We start from the raw sequence: 22,202 nt of genomic DNA on the forward strand, positions 1-22,202 counted from the left end.
CTTGCTCCCCAGTAAGTACTGGGCTGGCCAAATGTTCCTGCCCCGCCCCCCACATGATGGCTGTAGGAGAGCTTAGTTGTCTTTAACTTCATTCAAAACAATTTTGTTAGATCGTATTGTGACAGCTGTCATATCAGCATGCACTTAAAAAACATCAAAACGGGTGAATTTTTGCATAGCCATTTTAGTATTGAATATGGAAGGAAATATGCAACATTTTTGGCATATTATGCTTATCTTTTTGAGAAAGGTAAAAATACAACGGAAATACAAAAGATTTGTGCAGTGTACGGAGAGGGTGCTGTGACTGACTGGACGTGTCAAAAGTGGTTTGGGAAGTTTCGTGCTTTTTGCTGGGTGATGGTGCATGGTTGGGCAGGCCGGTGGAGTAGACAGGAATCAAATCGAGACAGTACTTGGAACGATCAATGTCATACCGTGCAGGAGACGGCCAACATACTCAAAATACCCAATTCAGTAATGTTATTGGTGAAAATGAAAAAGGTGTCTTTTATTTTACAGGAAAACTAAATGGACTTTTTGGCCAACCCAATAGTATTGAACATTTTTGGATTTACATAAATGTTATTATTACATATATATTCTTCAACAATTTTCTTTCTTTCAATCACCATTGTGTTTTTTGAGATTTATTCACATTGCTACAGGTAGATCTAGTTTATTAGTTTTAAATTCTCTACAGTGTTCCATTGTATGACTGTATCATAACTATAGCTCTATTCACCCTCCTGCTGGGAGGTCTTCAGCTCGTCCCCTGTGTTTGTCCATTTGACTCTTCGGTGTGGTGAGAACAAGGCTGCAGTGAGCATCTCAGGCACATGTGTGACCCCTCCTTGGTGTATGTTCCTGGCATGGACTTTCAGGGGTGTGGGGTTTAGGTATCTTCATCCCTATATGATTGTTCATAGATTTTAACTGTACAGTTCACTTTGCCCTGCTTCTCTTTTCCTTTTTGTTTCTTTTTTCTGAGTGGAAACTCCTCTGCTCTGCTCTCTGGGTGTCACCTGTTGGCAGCTCTGCCCTGATAGACTAGTTATATCTATCTCCTGTGGGCCCCTGGCTCCTCAGCATGGCTCTCCTGTGGTCTCCTGATCAGACACTAGCATATTCAAAATAGCCCTTAAACCTTTTTGTTGGTTGTTTGGAAATGGAACCTATTGTTTGTGACTGAGCACATATGACCCTGGTTTCTTGTTGGAGGGTCACCCAAGCTCATCAGCTTCTTTGAAGAAATGGAAAGGTCTTACCCAGCTCACTACATGCACAGCAGAATCAGTCCTAGGAAACACAGGGACCTTTCCTGGGCTGAGATTTGCCAAGCGTAACTGGTGATGTCTACTACTAGACTAAATTCTACTAAAATTTTGTTTTCTGTGTTTGTTATGGGCTGAGTGTGTGCCCCACCCCCAAATCTGTGTGTTGAAATTTAATCCCCAGTGTGACAGTATTTGGAGGTGGGGCCTTCGGGAGGTAACTAGGTCAGGAGGGTGGGATTGGTGCCCTTACAAGAAGAGGCCCAAGAGCTAGCTCACTCTTTGTCTGCCATATAAAGAGAAGGCAGCAGTCTGCAACCCAGAAGAGGGCTCTCAGCAGAACCCGACCATGCTGACACCACAATCTCAAGCTTCCAGCCTCCGGAAGAAATACATTTCTGTGAGAAATGAATTTCTGCTTATCAGCCACCTAGTCTATGGCAATTTGTCATAGGTAGCCCTAACTGACTAAGACATTGGTCAAATGCCTAATTCACCCAAAGTAGCAGTCATGGTTTCTGCACATTTGGAGGCTGAAAGAAAAGGTTCTGGCAACTGCTAGCAGGATCATCAGTGGTCAAGTACTCAAGGCAGTAGACAGCCCTTCCTGGAGCTTGACTGTATCTGTGCACAGAAGTGTGATTAATAGTGCCTGTGAGCAAATATGGGGGGAGAGATGAGGGAACTATAGGACTGGGGTGACCTCCACCAGCTTTGTCAATTGTTGCTGGTGGCCCAGAGCCAGGTAGGCTCTGTACCCTGGGGCTATGGTATTTGGTTCATTTAGTTCCTGGCACTCAGAGTCCAAGACCATGACGATCCACTGAGCCTTCTACTCTGTCCTCAGTTTCATCACACGGACACTGTGCTTGACACTCAGACCAGCCCATTGGAGTAGGTGTTCTGGTGTGGACAAGGAAACAGAAATTCAGGAAGATTAGTGGACCAAGGTCACAGGACTAGCACATGGTAGAGGAACAATTCAAGCAGGGATCTCCTGAGTTCATGGTGAGGGCTCTTTTTACTAAACCACAGTTACTGTTCAAGACTGGCACCGGCGCTGAGGCCCACAGCCTCCTTCTGTTCTCCAGGTTGGCTGGAGCGAGAGTCTGGAACCATTCAAAGGGTCTGGAGCCTCAGAGATTGGGAGATGGGCTGGGGAGTGGTGTGAGGACTCCTTCTCACTTCCAGCTTCCATCTTGAGCCTAGAAACTTGGTCAAGGACTTGTGTCACTGAAGCTGGTCCTATTTGCACAAGGAACCATGGATTAGAATAGATACAGGAGGTGAGCTTTTATCACTGGCTGTACTGAGCTACCAATTGAAATGCCATCTCAGCCTTGGGGGCAGCTGCTTCCCTTACAATCTGCCTTGCTGCCAGGGGTCGGCATTTTGACCACTTACTTCTGAGAAGATGAAGGCATTGCTAACCCACCCAGGCCCTCCATGTCTCCTCACTAAGATTGCGTGTGTTTCCTGCCATGTCTTTCCAGACTTCCTGTGAAGTCTGCATTCACAAAGAGGTAAAGTTGCAGCCCTTGAGAGCTGGGGGCTATGAGATTCACTTGTTCACTCAACAAGCTGACACACATGCCAGCTAAGTCTGAGACTGTGCTGGCCACAGGATATCATTTGGCCAGTCACCCCATTTTACAGGTGTTGGAGCCTGGGCACAGAGCCCCTTAGCTGGTGCCTGGTGCATTTTTAAGGGAAAAATGTGATCCCTGAGACGTCACTGATTTATTCAACAAACGTTTACAGAGGACCTACTGTGTGTCGATCATTGTGGGCGGTGTTGGGGAAGTTACTCCGCACAGCGGGGGAGACACATGAGACCAGCACTTACCACAGATGTGCTAAGTTCCGTCACAGAGGTGTGTGCAGAGTTCTGCATGAGCCCAAAGGAAAGACAGCTCTGGGAAGGGAAGCTTGGACTACCTGCCTATGCAAATGTCTTACACCAAGCCCCAAGGTTGGAAGGGAGGAAGACGTGTTAAAAGCTGCAGAACCCTCTCTTCAAACAGAAGCTTAGTGGCAAAAAGAGGTATAAAACTTGCTTTGGTTGAATCAGGGTGGGTGGAAATCCCGAGGTCCAGCCACTTACAGAGTGACTTCCCTCACACTCACCTCTGGGTCCCACAGAGCCCATTTTGAAAACCACACTCTAGACTCTAGGCCGGAGGTCCCCTCCAGTTCTGCCTCACTCAGTGGTTCCCCTGCACACCCGGAAATCCTGGTTCACACACTGTCTGGGTTGTGCCAGGTGCTCAGTGAACCAGGTGAATCAATGGACAAGTGTCTGGCCTTTTGCTTTCTCTCAGATTCGTTGTCTCCCTGTGCAGAATTCCAAAGAGCATTTCAATACTCAATCTTAAGTGATTTTACACCAAATGGTAGAAAGTGGTGACTTGGAGACCAGCAGGGATGCCACAAGAGGTCACTGCAGGAATTCTGTTTGGGAGGAAGGAGCTGCTTGGAGGATGCTGGAGCAACAAAGTAAAACACAAGCCCTCAGTTTGGTGCTTCCCCACCCTCCTTAAGGCCCCAGCTGGGGACTAGAGCTGTCACTGCCCTGTTTCCAGGGTCTGGTGGCGCACACCACCGGTGGCACTGCAGCCACAGTGGACTGTTCTTGGGGCTGCTTTGCTCCTGGGGTAGTGGGAGGTGGGGGAGGGGAGAGGAGGGCTGTTCAGGAGGCTAGTGTTTGTGGGGGCATCTCACATGTCATTTGGAAACTACCAGTGCCATGCTTATGAAATTTACTTGTCATTTGTTAATCATTATTATTGTTGCTATCTTCTGTAACAGCATATGAACAACATGCTTACATAGAGGCAATGGGAATGTTCCAATCAGTTATGTTTTTGCAGGAGTTAGGTCAAGGAATAAATGTGGAGAAAGGTGTGGTGTCATCCAACGTGGACTGAGCTTCTCCAGGGCAGAGATCCCCTACTTCCATCTACCACAGAAGAAAGTAATTGACTGACCACCTACCCTCAGAGGCAAGGCCAGGTAGGGTGGCGAGTGATCGGTGCTCTATGCAGAGACAGCCAGGCGTCCTTGAGGCCCTTCCTGACTTGGGTTGGGAGTGTGTGTACCCGGAGAAACAGCCCGGGTGGGGGCGAGGTGAAGGCTGAGGTAAAGGCTGGGGTGAAGGCTGGGGTGAAGGCTGGGGTGAGGGCAGTGTGGGTGGGACAGACTGGTCAGTCAGCTAATGAATGCTGGGGAGCTGGGTGACTGCCTGAGGCTTTCTTTTTTCTAAAAGGCCTCTTTGACCAAGACTTCCTTGCTCACAAATGCTCATTGGCTCCACTGTCTATAATGTAAAGGCTCAGATCCAAAGTTCTCAATGGACTGGCCCAAGGCACCCTTTTAGCCTTTTCCTCAACTGCTTCAAATCTACTCCCTAGGGGGGTACTTCTTCCTCTACCCCTGCACACACCAAAACATACCATGCACATGCCACACACTACATACACCACACATACATCACACCACCCACACACCATACACATGCCACAGACACAGCCCCCTCACACCTTATACACCATAAACATTCATGCCACACATACCAAACATATGACACACACGCCACATGCACACACCACACAAACATACACACTACACGCAACAGCCCCTCCTTCCCACACTCTCCACTTAGGCTTTGAATCCTGCCTGTTCTTTAAGGCTCAGCCCAGGCTGTGGTCTTAGTGACATGCCCCAGGCGCCATCCCCTCTGGAAAGTCCTCGAAGCTCTGATGGTCAGTTCCTTTCTCCTGACACAGGCCACATGCTGCTTGGTAGTGCCAGGTGCCTTTTCAACTTGAATCACAGGCAGTTGGTAGAATTTTGCCAGCCCCTGATTGAATGTTGCTCAGAAGAGACTCTTGAGGGTGACAGCCCACGGTCTTGGGGCTGGTTCCCCCCGGTTTTATTCCTGTTCTCTGCAGCTACCAGAAAGCGGGATACTTGGAGCATATTTTCTCGGCCTCTTACATAAACACTTTCAATGAGTTATGATTTCGTGTCAGGCCTCTCACTTCTATGGAGGGTCGATATAAGACTCATCTGGTTGAACAACATTTTGGCTTATTTTGTAAAGCTGCAGTTGAAGACATCTTTCATGATGCCACTCAGTGTCCTGTATACAAAGATCCACATGATAAATTCTGGGTTGTGTTTGGTTCCAGGGAGAAATTCTATTTTTTGCAGATACATTGGTTAGCACACTTCCTGTTGCCAGAAAAGAAAACGGTAACTCAGGGTGCTTCACTTTCTGCTTAGTGGCTAGATAAGAAGGAGCCAAATTTATCACCCATGTGTTATAATCTGCTCAGTTATGGGGTCTGAAAGCACTTACTCCTACTTCTTCTAATGGACTTATTTTATTTTATGTTCAAATGTTTCATTATACTTTTGCAAGATGTGTGAGTCTGGAAGTCATCTGGAGAAGCACTGATTGGGCCTATTTATTGCCTGTGCTGGCTGCTAGGGGTAAAGATTCATTTGACTGCACCCAGCCTTCTAGGAGCTCACATTTCAGTGTGGAGAATAGTTGGCTGGTGCTCTAACAGAGGTGCGTGGGCTGGAGGGCAAAGAAGACCTGGGGACAAGGGCCCAGGGCATGAGTCATGGAGAAAGTCAAGGCTGAACTGGTTTGGGGACAGCAGGGGAAAGAGGACACTGAATGGCACAATATGTATGCATCAAAGCCTGACATTAGAGTTATCCTTTTATGCACGCAGCACCTCATGCTGGCTAGAGTAGAAACCTTGGAGGGCAGGCAGCGAACCTCTGTGCCTTTGTGGACCCTGCTATGCCTGCCTGACGCAGGGCTGAGGGCCCGGCTGCAGGTTGGAGCATGGGGTCTGAAGCCAAGCCGCCTGTATTTGCATTCTTAACTGAGTAACGCTAGGCAGATTCACGTAACCCCTTTGGGCTTTAATGTAAACTGAGGATAATAGTAGTCTCTACTCATGGGGATTTTAGGAACGTTACAAAAGAAAATATAAGAGCTTAGAATCACGCCTGATGTGTGGTAAAGTACTCAGGAAACGTTTGCTGATTGCATTATTGACAATACTATACCACTGAGGGTAACCAGGGCAACGAAGTGGGAAAAAAGCAGTGAATTCAACTCAGCTAGCTGAATCTAGTTCAACTAGTATCATTCCCAAATGATGCTTAATTTAAAAATAACATTGTTGCCTGGGTCAGTGTGTCTCAGTTGGTTGGAGTGTTGTCCCATAAACTAAAAGGCTGAGGGTTCGGTTCCTGGTCAGGACACACACCTACATTGCAGGTTTGGCCCCTGGGTAGGGGTGCACAGGAGGCAACCGATCAACGTGCTTCTCTCATATCAATGTTTCTCTCCCTGTCTTGCTATCTCTTTCTTTCCCTCTCTCTTTAAAATCAATAGGCCTGTCCTTGGGTTAGAATAAATAACAACAACAAAAACCATTATTTTGTTTTCTGAAATATAGTGTGGGAGCAGGCTCTGCTCTAAGCCCACTAGGGACTTTTGGTGGTTAATTATATTTTTGGAACTGGTCATTTATGTGTCTCTTAAAGAACCCCCTCCTACTCCAGCGGCTACATCCAGGGGCTCCCTGGACCCAGTGCTTCACCCGCTCCCCTTCTGTCCACTTGCTTTGGAGAGGGCCAGGGTTCGTGGGGAGGCAGTCTGTGCAGGAGAGCTGTCACGTGGATTTCCAGCCAGGAAGGGAGTAGAAGTCATTTTCAGAGTGCAGACATGTTTGCACAATCTGGCCTCTCAACGGATGCTTGTCTGTGTGCCCCTGGCGTGATGCTAAATGCTTAACAATGGGCTCCTCAGGGAAAAGGGCCTCGAGTTACATTTGCCAGTTCCTTGGTGCATACTCCCACCCCGCGTCTCCCGGCCGCCTGAGTGATGTCCTGCATGCGGGTCCACAAGACGTGCACAGGAGCCACGTCGGATCGCGTCTCTGTGACACCCACACAGCTCGTGTCAAGGATCTCAAGAGCAGAGATAATAGTAAAATGCAGTAAATTAGTTAGGAAGTGATGAATTTTGAGTATCTGTTGCCTTTGCTTTTAATGTACTTTATTTAACTGTATACAATTAATTTGAACAATACTGGGTTTAACCACGGCTCCCAAATTCCTGAAGTGGTAACAGCTGCTCTTCCCACGCGGCCGAGCCCCTCTGGAGCAGGGCTGGGCCCGCCTCCCTCCACCAGGGTGCGCCTCTCCCACACGGCGCCTCTCTGGTCACTGAGCTGTGCTCCTTTGAGATCCGAGACTGCCTTATCCGAGACTGTTTTCTTGGGTATCAAGATACTTATACATACAGAGCTCTATTCTTATGCAAAATACATGAGAAAACATCTGCTCAAAATTGCTCATTACCTCCCACCCCACAGACAACCAACCGTCTTCTACGCTTTCATGGAAACTTAGGAACATGGCGGCAAAAAGAAACAATACCAACGGGAACACTTAGAATGGAGAATGAATGAGGGAGGAGTGAAGAGAAGAAGACAAACCAACAGAGGAGAAGGGAATGGGAGACACACACAAAGCCAACAAGGGGGGGGGCAAGAGAAGACCTGCCCTGTCACAGGACATCAGGGTGGGTTCTAGCCTTCCACCCAGCGTTAGGCTGAAGGGCAAGGTTAAGGCGGGGGCGGCTCTGTGAACAGTCTGCTGCACTGAGAGATTTCTCTCAACAAGAAGAACTCTTTTCTGAGCTGTGGTCCCCTGGGACCATGAGCACTGGTGGCTCCAAGTCTCCCTCAAACAGCTCTTAAGGAGTTTGGTCAGCAACATGGTGTTCGCTCCCAGAATGGCAGCTGGGTGACATGAACAAATCTTCTCTAAAATGGAATAGCATGCTTTAAAAATAAATAGGTATTTCAAACGCACTTAGTAGACTTCCAGCCAAAGTGCTTTCTGTTTGAAGTGGGCTGGTTACTTTGGGCAGAGCTGGGCCCTCTGGCCCTGACACCTGCTGTAATTTGGAAGAAGGCTCCCAGGAATGAGTGGAGGAAGTACCGAGGGGGATGGTTGAAGACAGGCAGCAGTTTTCCAAGGACCCCGGGGGGCCAGACAATGGGGCGGGGCAGGGAGGATGGAGTACCTCTTGGCCTGAAAGCCACAGAAAAGGCTCCCCAGGCCCTAGATAAAAATTATCCCTGGAGTTACACGAGTGGTACCTTCCACCTCATTGTTCCTATTCGGCCAGGGTCATAGAGATTGGAGGAGACACCAGATAGCAACCTTTAAATGAAGGGCCCAGGGGCAGCCCTTAGGGATGACTTCCCATTCAGTGACCTACCCAGGAGGCCCAAAGGACACCTTGACAGCTCCCCAGCAGAGGTCATTGTGCCCTTCCTAAGTCCAGCTCTACAAGTTAGGGTCCCAGGGAATCCCTGGCTGCTTGTTGAGAAAGGTACTTGGCAGAATCTTGGCTCTGAGCCCCACTCTCTGGCCTTGGGAGGGCAGGCATGGCACACTGACCTGCCCCTCAGTCCTGAGGCCAACAGTGGGAAGCTCAAGCTCAGGTCAGTGGTCGGGCTTTGCTTCTTTATTTCTGACATAATCAGTAGGTATTGATAGGATCGTTATTATTACTGAAACTGAACAACAAACCTTCCTCATTATCCAGGTTACTAGGATCAAGTGTGTCATCCTCATGACATTGAAGCTGTCCTGCATTTCTCCCCTAGAAGTCCTGAGTACTGGCTTCTCCAACTCCAGGTCACCCCAGGACCAGGCCATCTCTGGAGGAGCCCTTTGTTTGAACACAGAAATTGCTTATTTAGTCAAAGCTGTGTGTGTCCTTGGTCCCAGGCTCGCTGGAGAGGAACAAGCTGGTCCTGCCCAGATGCCTGCTCCATCAGCCTTCCTGGGAGCTGCGTGCTCCTCCCAGCTCACTTCCTGGGGGTCACAAATCAAAAGGGAGCATTTTCTGCAGATGTCCCTGCTTAAAAGATGCCAAGGGCCTTTTAGAATATCACCACATTTGTTTAGCATTTGCATTATTAGTGTACTGAAGTTGTGGTTAGTAAGTGGCATCGACTCAGAGAACTGGGTTCAAATCCGAGTTTCACACTTAGTGTAGCCATGTGACCTGCAAGTCAGAGTTGTCTTCACACGGAAAATGCACTTACCTTTCAGAACAGTGGTGGGGATAAAAAAAGACAGGGCACGTAAAGTGTGCACAGAAGTGCCCAGCAACCAGAGGCTGTTTTCTCCACCAGGAAACAGGCTGTTACCGTTAGCAGGGGCTCTAGATTAGTTAGTAGTGGCTCTAGAAAGCTCAGAGTGGGACCCTGAGAGGCTGGGTCATAGGGGATGAATTTAGTTTGGGGTATGGGTGGACAAGGTCAAGAGGATGAGGCGGCAGCTGGGAGGGTGGGTGCCAGGTGTGATAGCCATGAGCAAGCACACAGGTGGGGGAAACGGTCCCCGGGAGGAGGGGCATCAGTCGACAGCTGCACTCCACAGCAGACCTTCCTTTCTTCACCTTTCCTAGGCTTTGGATGGGCTATGTTTTAGCTGAACGTGGGCTTTCAGGACAGGCTAGCTTGTATTACCTTCACCTTCCTCCTACAGGACCCACTTTGTACTCACCTAGAGCTACTTGCTGCAGATGCCGCTGGGTGATTTCTTCCTTCAGGTGACCTGTCAGAGACACAAGAGAAAACACTAGTGAGTTTGCAGTGGTCTGGAAGAAGAGCTGGCCTCAGAAGCATGCGGCAAGCTAAAAGAAAATATAGGGGAAATAAACGAGACAAGCAGGTGCAGCTTCCAAGAAGAGCCCTTCTATGCTCTGAGTTTTGTTGAAAGAAGAGGCTGCAAAGGCTGGGCCCTGGCCCTGGCACCTCACTGCCACTACATTTCACCTTTGGAGTCTATTATTTGGGGGTTCAATTACCTTAGTCTGTCATTGCTAATTTTTGTCAGGGCTCTGATCTCTTAAATAGGGATGGAGGGTCTGATGCTTTATAATGCATAGGGCCACTTTTAAATTCACTCATTATTTTAAGCTATATGAAACTGTGTCAAATGAGAAAGACGGTTTTGATTTGTCGTAATCTTAAGATAAACACAATGTTTGACCATTTGGTATGAAACACATATAATTCTAGGTTGTATTAATAAAGGTATAATGTGTAGATCAAAGGAGGTGATAGATCCACTGCACCTTGCAGTGATAAGACCACAGTTGGTATTTTTTCTAGAAGCTACTTTTTATAAGGAACATTAGTAAAATAAAAAAATATATTTAGAAGATGGTAACTGGGATGGTGAGGCATCTGAAATTATGCCATATGAGAAATATCTGAGGTGACCTGAGACAATTAGGTGGGGAAGAAAACATTTGGAGCGAGAAGGGGTATGAAGATAATGACTGTCTTAAAAAATCTAAAAGTCCTACAGCTGAGGGCTGAGGAAACAGTTGTTTTTGTCCTACTGCTGAGGGCAAAGGCAAACTGAATGAAGGCGGACTTGGAGCTCAATATGAGGAAGAAACAGCTCATAATGAGGACTGTCTCAACATGGATTATGTTGTCTCAAAATCGACCAATTTCCTGGCAAAGCAGAGAGCCCCTTCCTGAAAGTGCTCAAGGAAAAGCCGAGTGACCCACATTGGGTTGTTAGAGGGAGAATTCCTGCCCTGGGGAAGAGTTTCCTCCATCTCCAAAACTCTAGAATTCCATGCTTGAGAATGGGTGAAACAGCAACCCTGGGGGGTGTTTACCTCCAAGGGCTCAGCATGCTTGCTAAAATATCAGTGTACATTACATTTGCGGGATGTGATCAGGCCCCTGGGGGATTCCAAGAAAGCCTGGGAACTTCACTGCTTCCTTGTCTAACATACAGGAACTGGCACAAATAACACCCCTTTTTATTACATAAAAATCTTTTATTACAAAATCATAAGCATGCAATTCTGTAACAACAATATCACATTCAAACACACTATATGACATTCTAGGTGAATGTTCACATTGCTGTCCATCCTGTGTAAGACATTCACACACCCTAACGACCACACTCAACGTGTCAGATCCTGTATTTCTTTCTCCACACAAAGTGCGTTCTACACCTCAGGGGCTACAGCTGAACTGAGTCTTCAAAAGTTGTCTACAGCTGAACTGAGCAGACAATAAGGCAGTCACAGGAGACCCCGTTGTTCACCCAAAGTTCTAGGGCACTTGTGGAATGTCATGATTGGGGGGACAGCGGGGATGGCAGAGGTCATTCAATTTAGCTTCCCACACGACTTAGGAATGTCTTCTACAGAATGGAATGGTCATTTCACGTGTCCTGCCCGCCCCACTGATTAAATTGTATATAAGCAATGACTGATGTGCTGACACCTGTTTCTTCATCACTATCCAATTTGGGTCTGGTCCGTTCTCTGGAGGAGCATAGAAGAAGGACCCTCTCATGGGCAGTGAGAGCCCTTCATATGACTCAGGATGCTGTGAATTCCCCACTTAGACCCGTCCTTTCTGGGTTAACATCATCAGTTCCTTCAGCTCCCCCTTGGAGGCAGCTGTTTCCAGGTGTGTCATTGTGCCTTGCCTTCCTGTGTCCCCCACTGGAGAGGACTGTGCTCAGAGGAAGCCAAAGATTGGGCGGGCGCGGTGACTGCACCCTAATTCCTAGTTGGGAGGGTGGGACTCAGGGGATGTGTTGAGAGGGAGTTGGGGATGTGGTCACCTGGTCCAAGGATGAGTACTGGAAGGGCCTGGAGCCAACAGGAACACGACCTGAAGCACAGGCCAGCCCCAGCCTCAGCCCCAAATGGGATCTGCTCCCCACTCTGAGCACCCCACTCTGAAGACAATAATGGCCATTATTGTCTTCATCAGCAGAGCGAAGAGGCTGGGGGTAGGGGTGCTGCTGGGCTGAGACTCCTGTCTGCATTAAATATCGCTGACTTGAATTTTAAAAAAGCACAGCACACACATTCTTTGAGTAAGAAGACACAGTGCTGTGACAAAGGCAACACACCACTTAGACACGTCCCTTTGTTTAGAGTAGGCCACTGAGGACTTTCTCATGCCCACTGTCTGGAGAGCCAATGCCACACAGGACCCAGCCCATTTCCTGGGGATCTGGCCCGGGTGCCTTGCAGCGGGAGCCTCCTGTGTGCCTGGGTTCCTCCTTCCCAGTGACATTGACACTGACCTGCTGCTGTGGAGCCTCCTTGACAACCTGCCTTCCCAACTACGGCCTCCCTGACACGGGTGTCCCCAGCTCACTCATTGCCCCCAGTAGGTGCTCAGCCTTGCAGGTCGTGTGACCTGCCTGTCTCTGTTGGAATGACCGGGCTCCTGCTGCCAAACCCTGGGGAAGCTCTTTTGGAATGACAGGGTTAAGGGCTCTCACAGCCTCCAACCTGGGGATGTAAATATAGATGGGATTTTGCCACCAGGACTGAAAGTTCTACAAACTCCCCAAACATACCACCTACCCTTGGAACAATGAGCTATTCCTAGGGGACAAAAGGTCCGTCTTTATAATGCTCCATATTGTTAAAGGTAAGTTTAAAATGTGTTTAATGATGCTCTTTTGGTGAATTGGCTAACATCTCTCATCACAGGGCAATTTTTGTTTCTGAGATCTTCCTGAACAAGCTTCTAAAAATAGCCTTATGGCTGATACCTAACTGCATTTTCCAACAGAGCCGTTCTTCCTGCGAAGATAAGTCTCTGCAGTCTGTTGGATCTTCCAGCTCCACAGGTTTTGGCAAAGGAAGGAGTTGAGGGGGACAGCAGAATTCACTCAGCACGCAGTGCGCTGTCACCAGCACGGCGATACATTTTGCTGGTTTTGGCCTGTGTTCCTGGACACATCCCCACCCCGACGTACAGTGAAGAGATGAAATGGAAACAGAACTCCAGGCCTGAGGCAGGAGGTGGTCTGGGAGGGAAGCCAGGGTGGGGAGGAGAGCTGGCTTATAGGAGAAGAGTAATTAGTAGTTTTGTCTGCAGTAAGTTATGACAGTACATGCCAGAAACATCTCTCCCTTTCTGATTCATTAATTGACAGAGAGGGGGTGGCAGCAGCAGGTAGTGGGGTGGTGTATCATCTATGCAAATTCATTACCCCTTGATCTTCCCCAGAGTCCTGAGATGTAGTAAAGCTGATATTATCACATGGGATTTGAGGGAAGCTCCAGAGGAGACACATGACTTAGGAGTAGCCATGTGCAGGTGTGTGCACTGCACGGTGTATGTGCTGCCCTGTACCAAGTAGTACATATGAAAAGTATTATCACCAAGCAGAAGCAACACTAATTTTTTACATCGATACTCACTCTTCCAGATCAAACAATTTTCCTAAGCTTCACACTTTATTCTGCATGCATGTTAGTTTGGAATCATTCAGCAAGCAAAGCTGCTCAGCTGGTGCGAGCAGAGCTATTCACTTTCAACCCCCACGCTGGGCCGTCGCAGGGACCGGAGCAGCTTCTCGGCTCGGCGCCTGCCTGCGCGTGTTGATGTAGCTATAAGTAGGAATATTTACGCTCATCCACTATGTGTTAAGCACTATGTTTGAAGTGCTGTGGAATCTACATACTGGTGGCAGATTCTCTGCTAGCTCAAGAAAGTTCGCATGATACAGGGGACAGTAACGGGTGGCCGTGGGCTCTTCGTTTTAAAGCTGGACCCATGGCTGACCTTGCTCCTTCATTGTGGATGGTTCCCTTTCCTGCTGAGTCTGTTTGTCTTTCACCACAGCACTTTTGGGCATTTACAACCAACCACTTGGAACTGGACGTGAGGTGAGTCAAACCTCTTTGCCGTTTTGGTTATAGTAGAAAATAATGACAAAATTTGTTGACAGAAAAAGTTCAGCTCAAATCCCAGTTCTGCTACTTCCTGTTTGGCAGGTTACTTAACATCTCTAAGCCTCCATGTTATCATTTGAAAAATGAGAATAATAATATAACTGTGATAATATCTGCCCCATTGTATCTCAATATTTTTGAGAGAATCGAGAGCTACCAGCACAGATGATATGCCTCACGAGTTTTAGGCAGCAAGGCACTTTCAGGCATTGGACGGACACTACACACATAAGGGGACAGGTCCTGCCGGCCAGGTGGCCAAATGCCAGCCGCGGAGGTAAGTGTAGAGGAGGGAAAGGTGGGTTAGTGGCGTGAAGGAAGGCGTGACGACCAAACGTGAGACTTGAGTGGATCCCTGAAAGAGCAGCGGTGTTAAGGTGGGGTTGGGAGAGTCATCCCAAGCCAAAGAAGACTGCTGGGCAACAGGGTGGGGAAGGCCAGGCGCACACTGGTTTGGGGCAGGAGTTAGAAGGGAGGGCTGGAGTGAAGGAGTAGGCCTGGGGGAGATCAAGTTCTAGTCATACTAGGGTCCAGGTAATCACCGAAACCTCTGGGCAAAGCTGTTCTTCTCTTAGGGTGAGGGTCAGAAAAAACAAAACAAAACAAAACAAAAAAGAGAAGCAAAACACAAAAAAGAGAAAAAGTCTGTTCTGTTCAGCTATATTGCTGCAGTATTCCAGTAAAATCGGCACAGAACGAACGTCAGTAGCGGCATTGGGGAAGGGGAGAACGCATAGAATAGGCCTCCTGTCTGAGGACCCCCTGAAAGAAAAGTTGTAGTTAGTGGTCCTGAATTAGAGTGTTTATTTCCGCTGTGATGTGGGAAGCCAGTTTCTTTGTATTAACAGAAGATGGCGATGACTAAAAGGTTACATTCTCTAAAGGCTGTTTGTAGAAATAATGGGATTAGCATAAATTAAATGTGTAATCTTTAGATAAATTTCCAACAAATAGGAGTGTGTAAATGCTTTGATGCCTCAAGTCAATCATTTTCCTTTCCTCCTTGTTAATTATATCACATCAGGTTTTATCTAAACTTGCTTCTATAATTTGAATATCCATTGAGACAGGAACCACCTCTTCCCACCGTAGCAGTGGCGGATAAAATAAAAAAAAAAAAGAGAGAGGATATCAAGAAAACATTGCTGGATTAGATGACCAGACAATTCTGAAGACCAGAAGTGGGACAGAAATGCGAAGCGGCTCACGGAGCCTCAGCCTCAGCTAGCAGGGCTCTGGGTCCCGGAGCTGGAGGGTGACAAAAAGGCTCTGTGCAAGGCAGGGCGCAGAAGCCCGGCTCACGGTCTGATGCTGCAGGTTGGGGTGAGACCCCCATCCCTCCACATGTGAGTAGAAGGGGACTGAGGAAGAAAAGTGATGCCAGATGTCGCTGGGGGCTGTGGTTCACGTTCCCCAGGAAGTCCAAGTAGGAAGAAAGGTACAAAGTCAGCCTCTCTCCAGTTCATATATGCCAAGCTGACTACTGACACTATGACCAAGTGGACCATAGCCCAATACTGCCGTGATGTCACTCAAATTGTCATTATTATAGCTGCTTCTGGCCTGGGGGCCTGGAGGGTCTGGCAGACAGAGAGGGATGAGCACAAAGGGACAGAGAGAAAGGGAAATAAATAAAATGTGTTTTATTAAAAATGGGCCTGCCCACCAAAATGCCAAAATATATGAAGAAATCTAATGCTGTAAAAAGATAGCAAAATCAATAGTTGGGACATGAATTCATTACAGATGAAAGTAATTTCCTGGACAGGCGGATCAAGACATTTATCAATGCGGCAGCACAGAGGGTGAATTAGTCTTGCTCTCCAGTCCATGGCCCGCCGTCCTCATCAGTCTGCACGTACGTGCGCCTGTGCTTTTGTCCCTGAGCCCAGGCCCCACCCCACCCCCACTCTCCTTTTCCTCCAGTGGGCTTCCGCATACATGTACTTTCATTGTATGTATTCTTACGGTTTGTCTTAAAAGTTTTTAATGTATGAAGGTAAAATTATGTGACAACTCTCTTTCTGTTTCTTAATCATCACTACTGTTTTTGACAGCTACTCACTTTGCTGTATGTGTATCTAATTCTCAGTTTCTAAGCGCTACATGCACCCCACAGTGTACACCCTCACACTTTATTCCCCTTCCCTGAGGTCTGAACAGCTGGATTGCCTCCCATTCCCACGGGTGCAGATCGTGCTGAGATGGCCGTCCTGGAATGTGCAGTCCGACCCGTCTGTGAGGAAAGGTCTTCTGCCATCTCAGCAGTGCTGTGCCCTTGGTTGGAGGTGCTGCTCTCCATAACGGCTGTGCCAGCCTACACTTCCAAGACAGATGTTAAAATAGGTGTGTTGTGAATACCCAGAGTTAATGGAGGTCTAGGTTTTCTTTAAAAAAATAAGAAATCATACAACAAATGGGTATAGATAAAATAATAAGTGAATAGGAAAGAAATGTTGAAATGAAAATTAGAGTGACTGAAACAAAAAAAAGCAATAAAAGAAGACTCTGGCCAAGATGGAGGCATAGGCGGAAACACTGTACCACTTCACACAACTAAATTTAAAGACAACAAAGATTAAGACACAAAAACACAACCAAAACAGGCAGAAAATTGAACTGTACCAAAGTCCAACAACAATGAACCATTCAGTCAAACTGATAAGAGGGGTGGAGTCAATGGCCTGTGGAGACCGGTCACGGCAGGAAGAGCCGGTGGTTGGCATGGGGAGAAAACAAGCAAACCCAGTGAGGCGCACAAGGCGGCTGGCTGACCGCAAACGCACATTCACACACGGATAAACCAGGCCAAAAAAAGGGCAGTGAGACAGACCACATAACCCAGGGCTCCAGCGACAGGAAATAAAGCCTAAAAGCACCAGTTGAAAACAGTTGCGGGGGTTGAGGTGCTGGGAGAGGCTCCTAGCCTCACAGGAGAGTTTGTTGGGGAGACCCACAGGGTCCTAGAAGGTACACAAGCCCACCCACTGGGAACCAGCACCAGAAGGGCCCAGTTTGCTTGTGGGAAGTGGCAGAGGGGACCAAATCCAAGAGAGAGTGGAACAAACATCATTGCTCCCTCTCTGACCCTGCCCCTGGTCACAACCTAGCAACTGGGTTGCCCCACCCTGGTGAACACCTGAGCCTCCACCCCTCAGACGAAACAGACATGAATAGACCAAAACATTATGGCTCAAGCAAAAGAACACATCAAAGCCCCAGAGGCCATATTTGTAAGCGGCCAAGAGATAGTCAACCTATCAGATGCACAGTCCAAAATACTGGTGATCAGGATGCTCACAGAATTGGTTGATTTAAGCCACAAATTAGATGAAAAAATGAAGGCTACACTAAGTGAAATGAAGCAAAATGCACAGGGAACCAATAGTGATGGAAACAAAACTGGGACTAAAATCAATGGAGTGGACTAAAAGGAAGGAAGAAATAACCAAACAGAAAAGAATGAAGAAACAAGAATTCAAAAAATGAGGAGAGGCTTAGGAACCTCTAGGACATCTTTAAATGTTCCAACATCCAAATTATAGGGGACCCAGAAGGGGAAGAGGAAGAGCAACAAGTGGAAAACTTATTGGAACAAATAATAAAGGAGAACTTCCCCAATCTAGCAAAGGAAATAGACTTCCAGGAAGTCCAGGAAGCTCAGAGAGTCCCAAAGAAGGTAGACCCGAGGAGGAACACACCAAGGCACATCATAATTACATTAGCCAAGATGAAAATGAAGGAGAGAATCCTAGAAGCATCAAGAGATAAGGGGACAGTTACCTTCAAAGGAGTTCCCATCAGACTGTCAGCTGATTTCTCCAAAGAGACCTTACAGGCAAGAAGGGGCTGGAAAGAAGTATTCCAAATCATGAAATCCAAAGACCTACAGCCAAGATTGCTTTATCCAGCAAAGCTCTCATTTAGAATGGAAGGGCAGATAAAGTGCTTCTCAGATAAGGTCAAATTCAAGGAGTTCACCATCACCAAGCCCTTATTATATGAAATGTTAAAGGGACTTATCTAAGAAAAAGAAGATAAAAATATGAACAGTGAAAGGACAGCAAACTCACAGTTATTAACAACCACACCTAAAACAAAAGCAAACCAAGAGGACAGCTAGATCAGGAGCGGAGCCACAGAAATGGAGATCACATGAAGGGTTAGCAACAGGGGAGTGGGAGGAGGAGAAGGGGGGAGAAGGTACAGAGAATAAGTAGCATAGACAGTAGGGAGAAAATAAACAGGGGGGGGGAGGGCAAGAATAGTATAGGAAATGTAGAAGCTAAGAACTTGTGACACATGGAGATGAACTAAAGGGGGGGAATGTGGGGGAGGGGTGTGCAGGGTGGAGAGGAGTGAAGGGGAATGGGACAACTATAATGGCATAATCAATAAAATATTTTTAAAAAGCATTAAAAGAAATAAGAGAATAAACCACAGACTTGACATATTTTAAAGAGAAATCAGTGAATTAGAAGATAATATAGAAAAACTCATCCAAACATAGCATAGAAAGCAAAAAAGACAAAAATGGGAAAAAGCAGTTAAAAGTCACAGACAAGAGATCGAGAACCACCATCACCTGTCTAATACGAGTTCTAGAAGAAAAGAATGGGCAATGAGGAAGAAGGAATATTTGAAAAGATAGCAGTTGAGATTTTCCAGAATTGAAGAAAGACATGAGCTCCCTGGTTGCCCATGTACTCTGAGTATTGGACCAGATAAATATAAATAAATCTGCCCCTAGACATGTTATAGTGAAACTGCACAGCTTCAGGGAAGAAGAACCACTGTCACCAGCTTCCAGGCAACCTGCCCCGGAACCACTTAGATCATCACCTAAGGTGAGGTGGTCCCCACCTCAGTGACAATAGGTGCCAGGAGTCAACCAGGGAAAATAATGTTCACTTGAATTTTACAGATAGTCAGGCTGCCATACAGAGGGGAGGGCACAGTAAAGACATTTCCTGTGACGAGGGGTCTAGGAGCACATGCCACCCACAGAACCCCTGCCCCCAAAAGAACTCAACTGAGAGGCAACCAGACATGAAGTTTAAGTGCATGCACTCTGGAGCCAGGATCCCTGGTTTGCATATCAGCTGGGTCACTGATTCTGCTCATGGTTTGGCAAATTAATAGCAGGGATAATAATAGTATCTGCTATGAGAATTGCATTAGGTCACATATGTCACTAGAAGAGTGCCTGGCATATAAGCTGTGTTGGTGTGAAGAGTAACTGTTGTGATCAGTGAGAAGAAAAATAAACACAAATAGTAGGGTAAAAGAAACAATGATGAGCATGAAAACAAAATAGTTAAATAAAAATATTTAAGTATTGACCATAAAAACTCTGGGTGTGTGTATATGTGTGTGTGTGTGTGAAAACTAACCCTTTATGCAAAATACAAGATGGAGATAAAGTAAGGGCATGTCCAATGGGGAGTTAACATGAGCTACAGCTCTGGATGAAGGTGGAGGGAGGATGCATTTGGAACGACTACAGACATTGTTATAGTTATTTTTTAACTTAAGAAAAATAAAAATACATCATATAAAGACCAAATAGATAGAGGATCCGAAAAAAGATGGGGGATGGTTGTGGGGACAGAATGACAAAATTTTAACAATTCAACAGAGCAGGAAAAGAGAAAAAGGAAACAAAGGAGACAATGGGGGGGAAAGGGGTAAGCCATCCTGTTTTTGGTCAAACAAACAATGGCCAGAGCCTTACATGGGTATTTGCACGTGTGCGTGTGCACAGATATATGATCGTATGGCCAGGGGGGTAACAGGAATGGATGTCCACAGAGCTGTTGTGATGGGTCACCTGAGGGTGGAAGATGAATTGGGTAGAAGAGGTAGAGCCAAGTAAGACAAGAAAAAGATCATACTTTAATAAGTGTGTCTGGTGTATGGTTTGTATGACAGTATATTTGTATATATTGATAAGAAGAAGTGAAAAATTAAAGTCCCACTGCAACACACTTCCTTGAGAGGAAAATGCGATGTTATACAGCACGCTGAAAACTGTGCTTGGGCATCCGCCACACATGTGATGTCATCTGTCATGTGTGCTGACAAACATTCACAACCTGAGTCTCAGTGACGGGGCTGGGGCAATGAGGAGAGTTTCCGCTTGTTCGTCAGAGCTCTGTTATTGCCTGGGAGCCTGCTGATGGAGGAGGAGGAGGATGGAGACTCAGGGAGCCCAGAACAGCAGCAGCAACCCATTGGCCTGGGCTGGGCAGCCCCTAAGGAGTCTCAGCTCCCTGGGAGAGCAGAGGAAGACAGATCCTCCCCTGGGTTCTCCAAGGAGAAAAGTTCAGCGATGAAGCATTGAAGGAAAAGCCAGGAATGGTCTAAATTCTGGGCAAATATTTTTAAGCCTTCTCATACCAAAATGACACTTCAATTGTCCAGAATTCAAGATTCTTCTTCCATTTAGGATGCCTAACACCATATTTGGTAATGTTATTAAGTAACAGAGAGGGGAAAAACAGTTCATTCTTAAAAATAATAATTTCAAGATGAACATTGTAACTTGACTTGACCCCTCCCACACACTCCTCCCCTCCACCCAGGATTTTCTCAGGAGTGCCCATCACCTTGACCCCAGTCTTGTAGAGGAGGATGTGCCTCATAATTGATGAGCATCTCAACTCAGGATGAAAACCCCAGACAGCAGTCTGGGCTCCCCAGCTAGTTCCTCTCTTATCTCATGTTGGGGAGTACTCTCGTTTTTAAAAAATGACCAAATTATACCATGTGTGGGAGACCTGCTTTCTGTTCCTATGGGATTTTCATTCTGGCTACCCAAGTAATCATCATAATGATGCTAGATTAGCGCATTTTGTCTGAAGCTCAGGCATTTGGCTCTGTATATGCTTAATTAAGCTAAGGAGCTTATTAATATCACTATTCCAGTATGTGATAATATTCCATAAACATGTTCAGAGAATTAAGTAACTGAGCTCATTTGTTAACAGCTCAAACAAATGTGCAAGTAGGTAAGCGCAGGAAAAATTTCAGCTCAGCAACCAGCATGCATTGTTAAATACTAAACACCTCAGGGAGCTCAGGGCTCACGATTATGTTGGCATCCACCCAACAGTTGTTACTTTAGATGCTCAGATGTTCTCATCTCAGCCAGGGAGAGAGGCAACCAGCTTCCAAAACCTGCCCTGGAGGAGTAGCTGCAGACCAGTCCTTCCTTCCGTTTTGGAGACATGGCTCTGGCTGCCTGGGATGCCCCCTGGGGTGAGGGGAGGGCCCACACAGCATGGCCTTGGACTTTCATTCCTGCTTTTAAGCCCAGAGGTGGCACTGGGGACACTCCCAGGGGTGCTCCTCTGTTCCAGTGAGGGTGGGGGCAGGTACATCCCACCTCTTCCCGATGGCCCCTCTCACAATGGGGGCTGGTTTGTATGGGTCCCTTATTGACTGTGGAGGTGAAGGGCAGGGTTCACTTAAAGCTGTGAGATAAACCCCAAGCACGAAGATGTTTGACTTGGCAGTAGACGTAATTCTTGGATCGATTAAAACATGCAAACAGTGAGTTTTACATGGCTCTTTGATATAAGCAATAAACTCATACTACAAGAGAAAGCTTGATCCCACTCACTTAGTTTAAATCAGTAGAAAGAAACATGCCCCAGTTAAGGCTCCTGGCTGGTCGAAACATCAGCTAGCCTGTGAATAACAGAGTTGGTGCTTTTCTCGGTGTGGGAACTGGTCTCCAGTAGCAGAGGCTGGAGATGGGGAGAAATGTGTCAATGAGTTTATAAATGAAAGTCAAAATCAAATGGAAATGGTTTTGGCTTTCAGGTTCAAAGGTCATTTCTTATGTGCTACGTACATGTACTTGTTGCTTCTTTCAGGTGCAGTGGGCCAGGCCCTCCACCTAATTCACATGGGGTCCTGTGCTCAGTCTGTGCAGTCGCCTACTGTAGGCAGGGGGCAGGGGGCTGGGATATATTAGTGGAACTCAGGGTGCTGAGTCCCAGGAAAGGGGCCAGTGGAGACCCTGGGGAATCAGAGTGGAAGTGGGAAGTCAGAGAAGGATGCCAGACCAG

At 47.0% G+C, this 22,202-nt stretch overlaps 1 protein-coding gene across 3 annotated transcripts in view; it reads right to left on the bottom strand.

Annotated features, from left to right (window-relative positions):
- The window catches only part of KIF6 (kinesin family member 6), a 427,352-nt gene that overhangs the window by 31,535 nt on the left and 373,615 nt on the right, over window positions 1-22,202 (bottom strand). For all 3 annotated transcript variants that reach the window (XR_005067343.1, XM_037052020.1, XM_037052033.1), the window contains one exon: window positions 9,891-9,941. Coding sequence is in view for 2 of the 3 variants with exons in the window: in XM_037052020.1 (XP_036907915.1) it covers window positions 9,891-9,941 (51 nt within the window). In the remaining variant the exon portion in view is untranslated. The remainder of the gene's footprint in view (window positions 1-9,890; window positions 9,942-22,202) is intronic.

Source organism: Sturnira hondurensis, unplaced genomic scaffold, assembly GCF_014824575.4.
Source record: "Sturnira hondurensis isolate 20B ecotype Veracruz unplaced genomic scaffold, ASM1482457v3 Scaffold0000880, whole genome shotgun sequence".
In the NCBI taxonomy this organism is placed as follows: Eukaryota; Metazoa; Chordata; class Mammalia; order Chiroptera; family Phyllostomidae; genus Sturnira; species Sturnira hondurensis.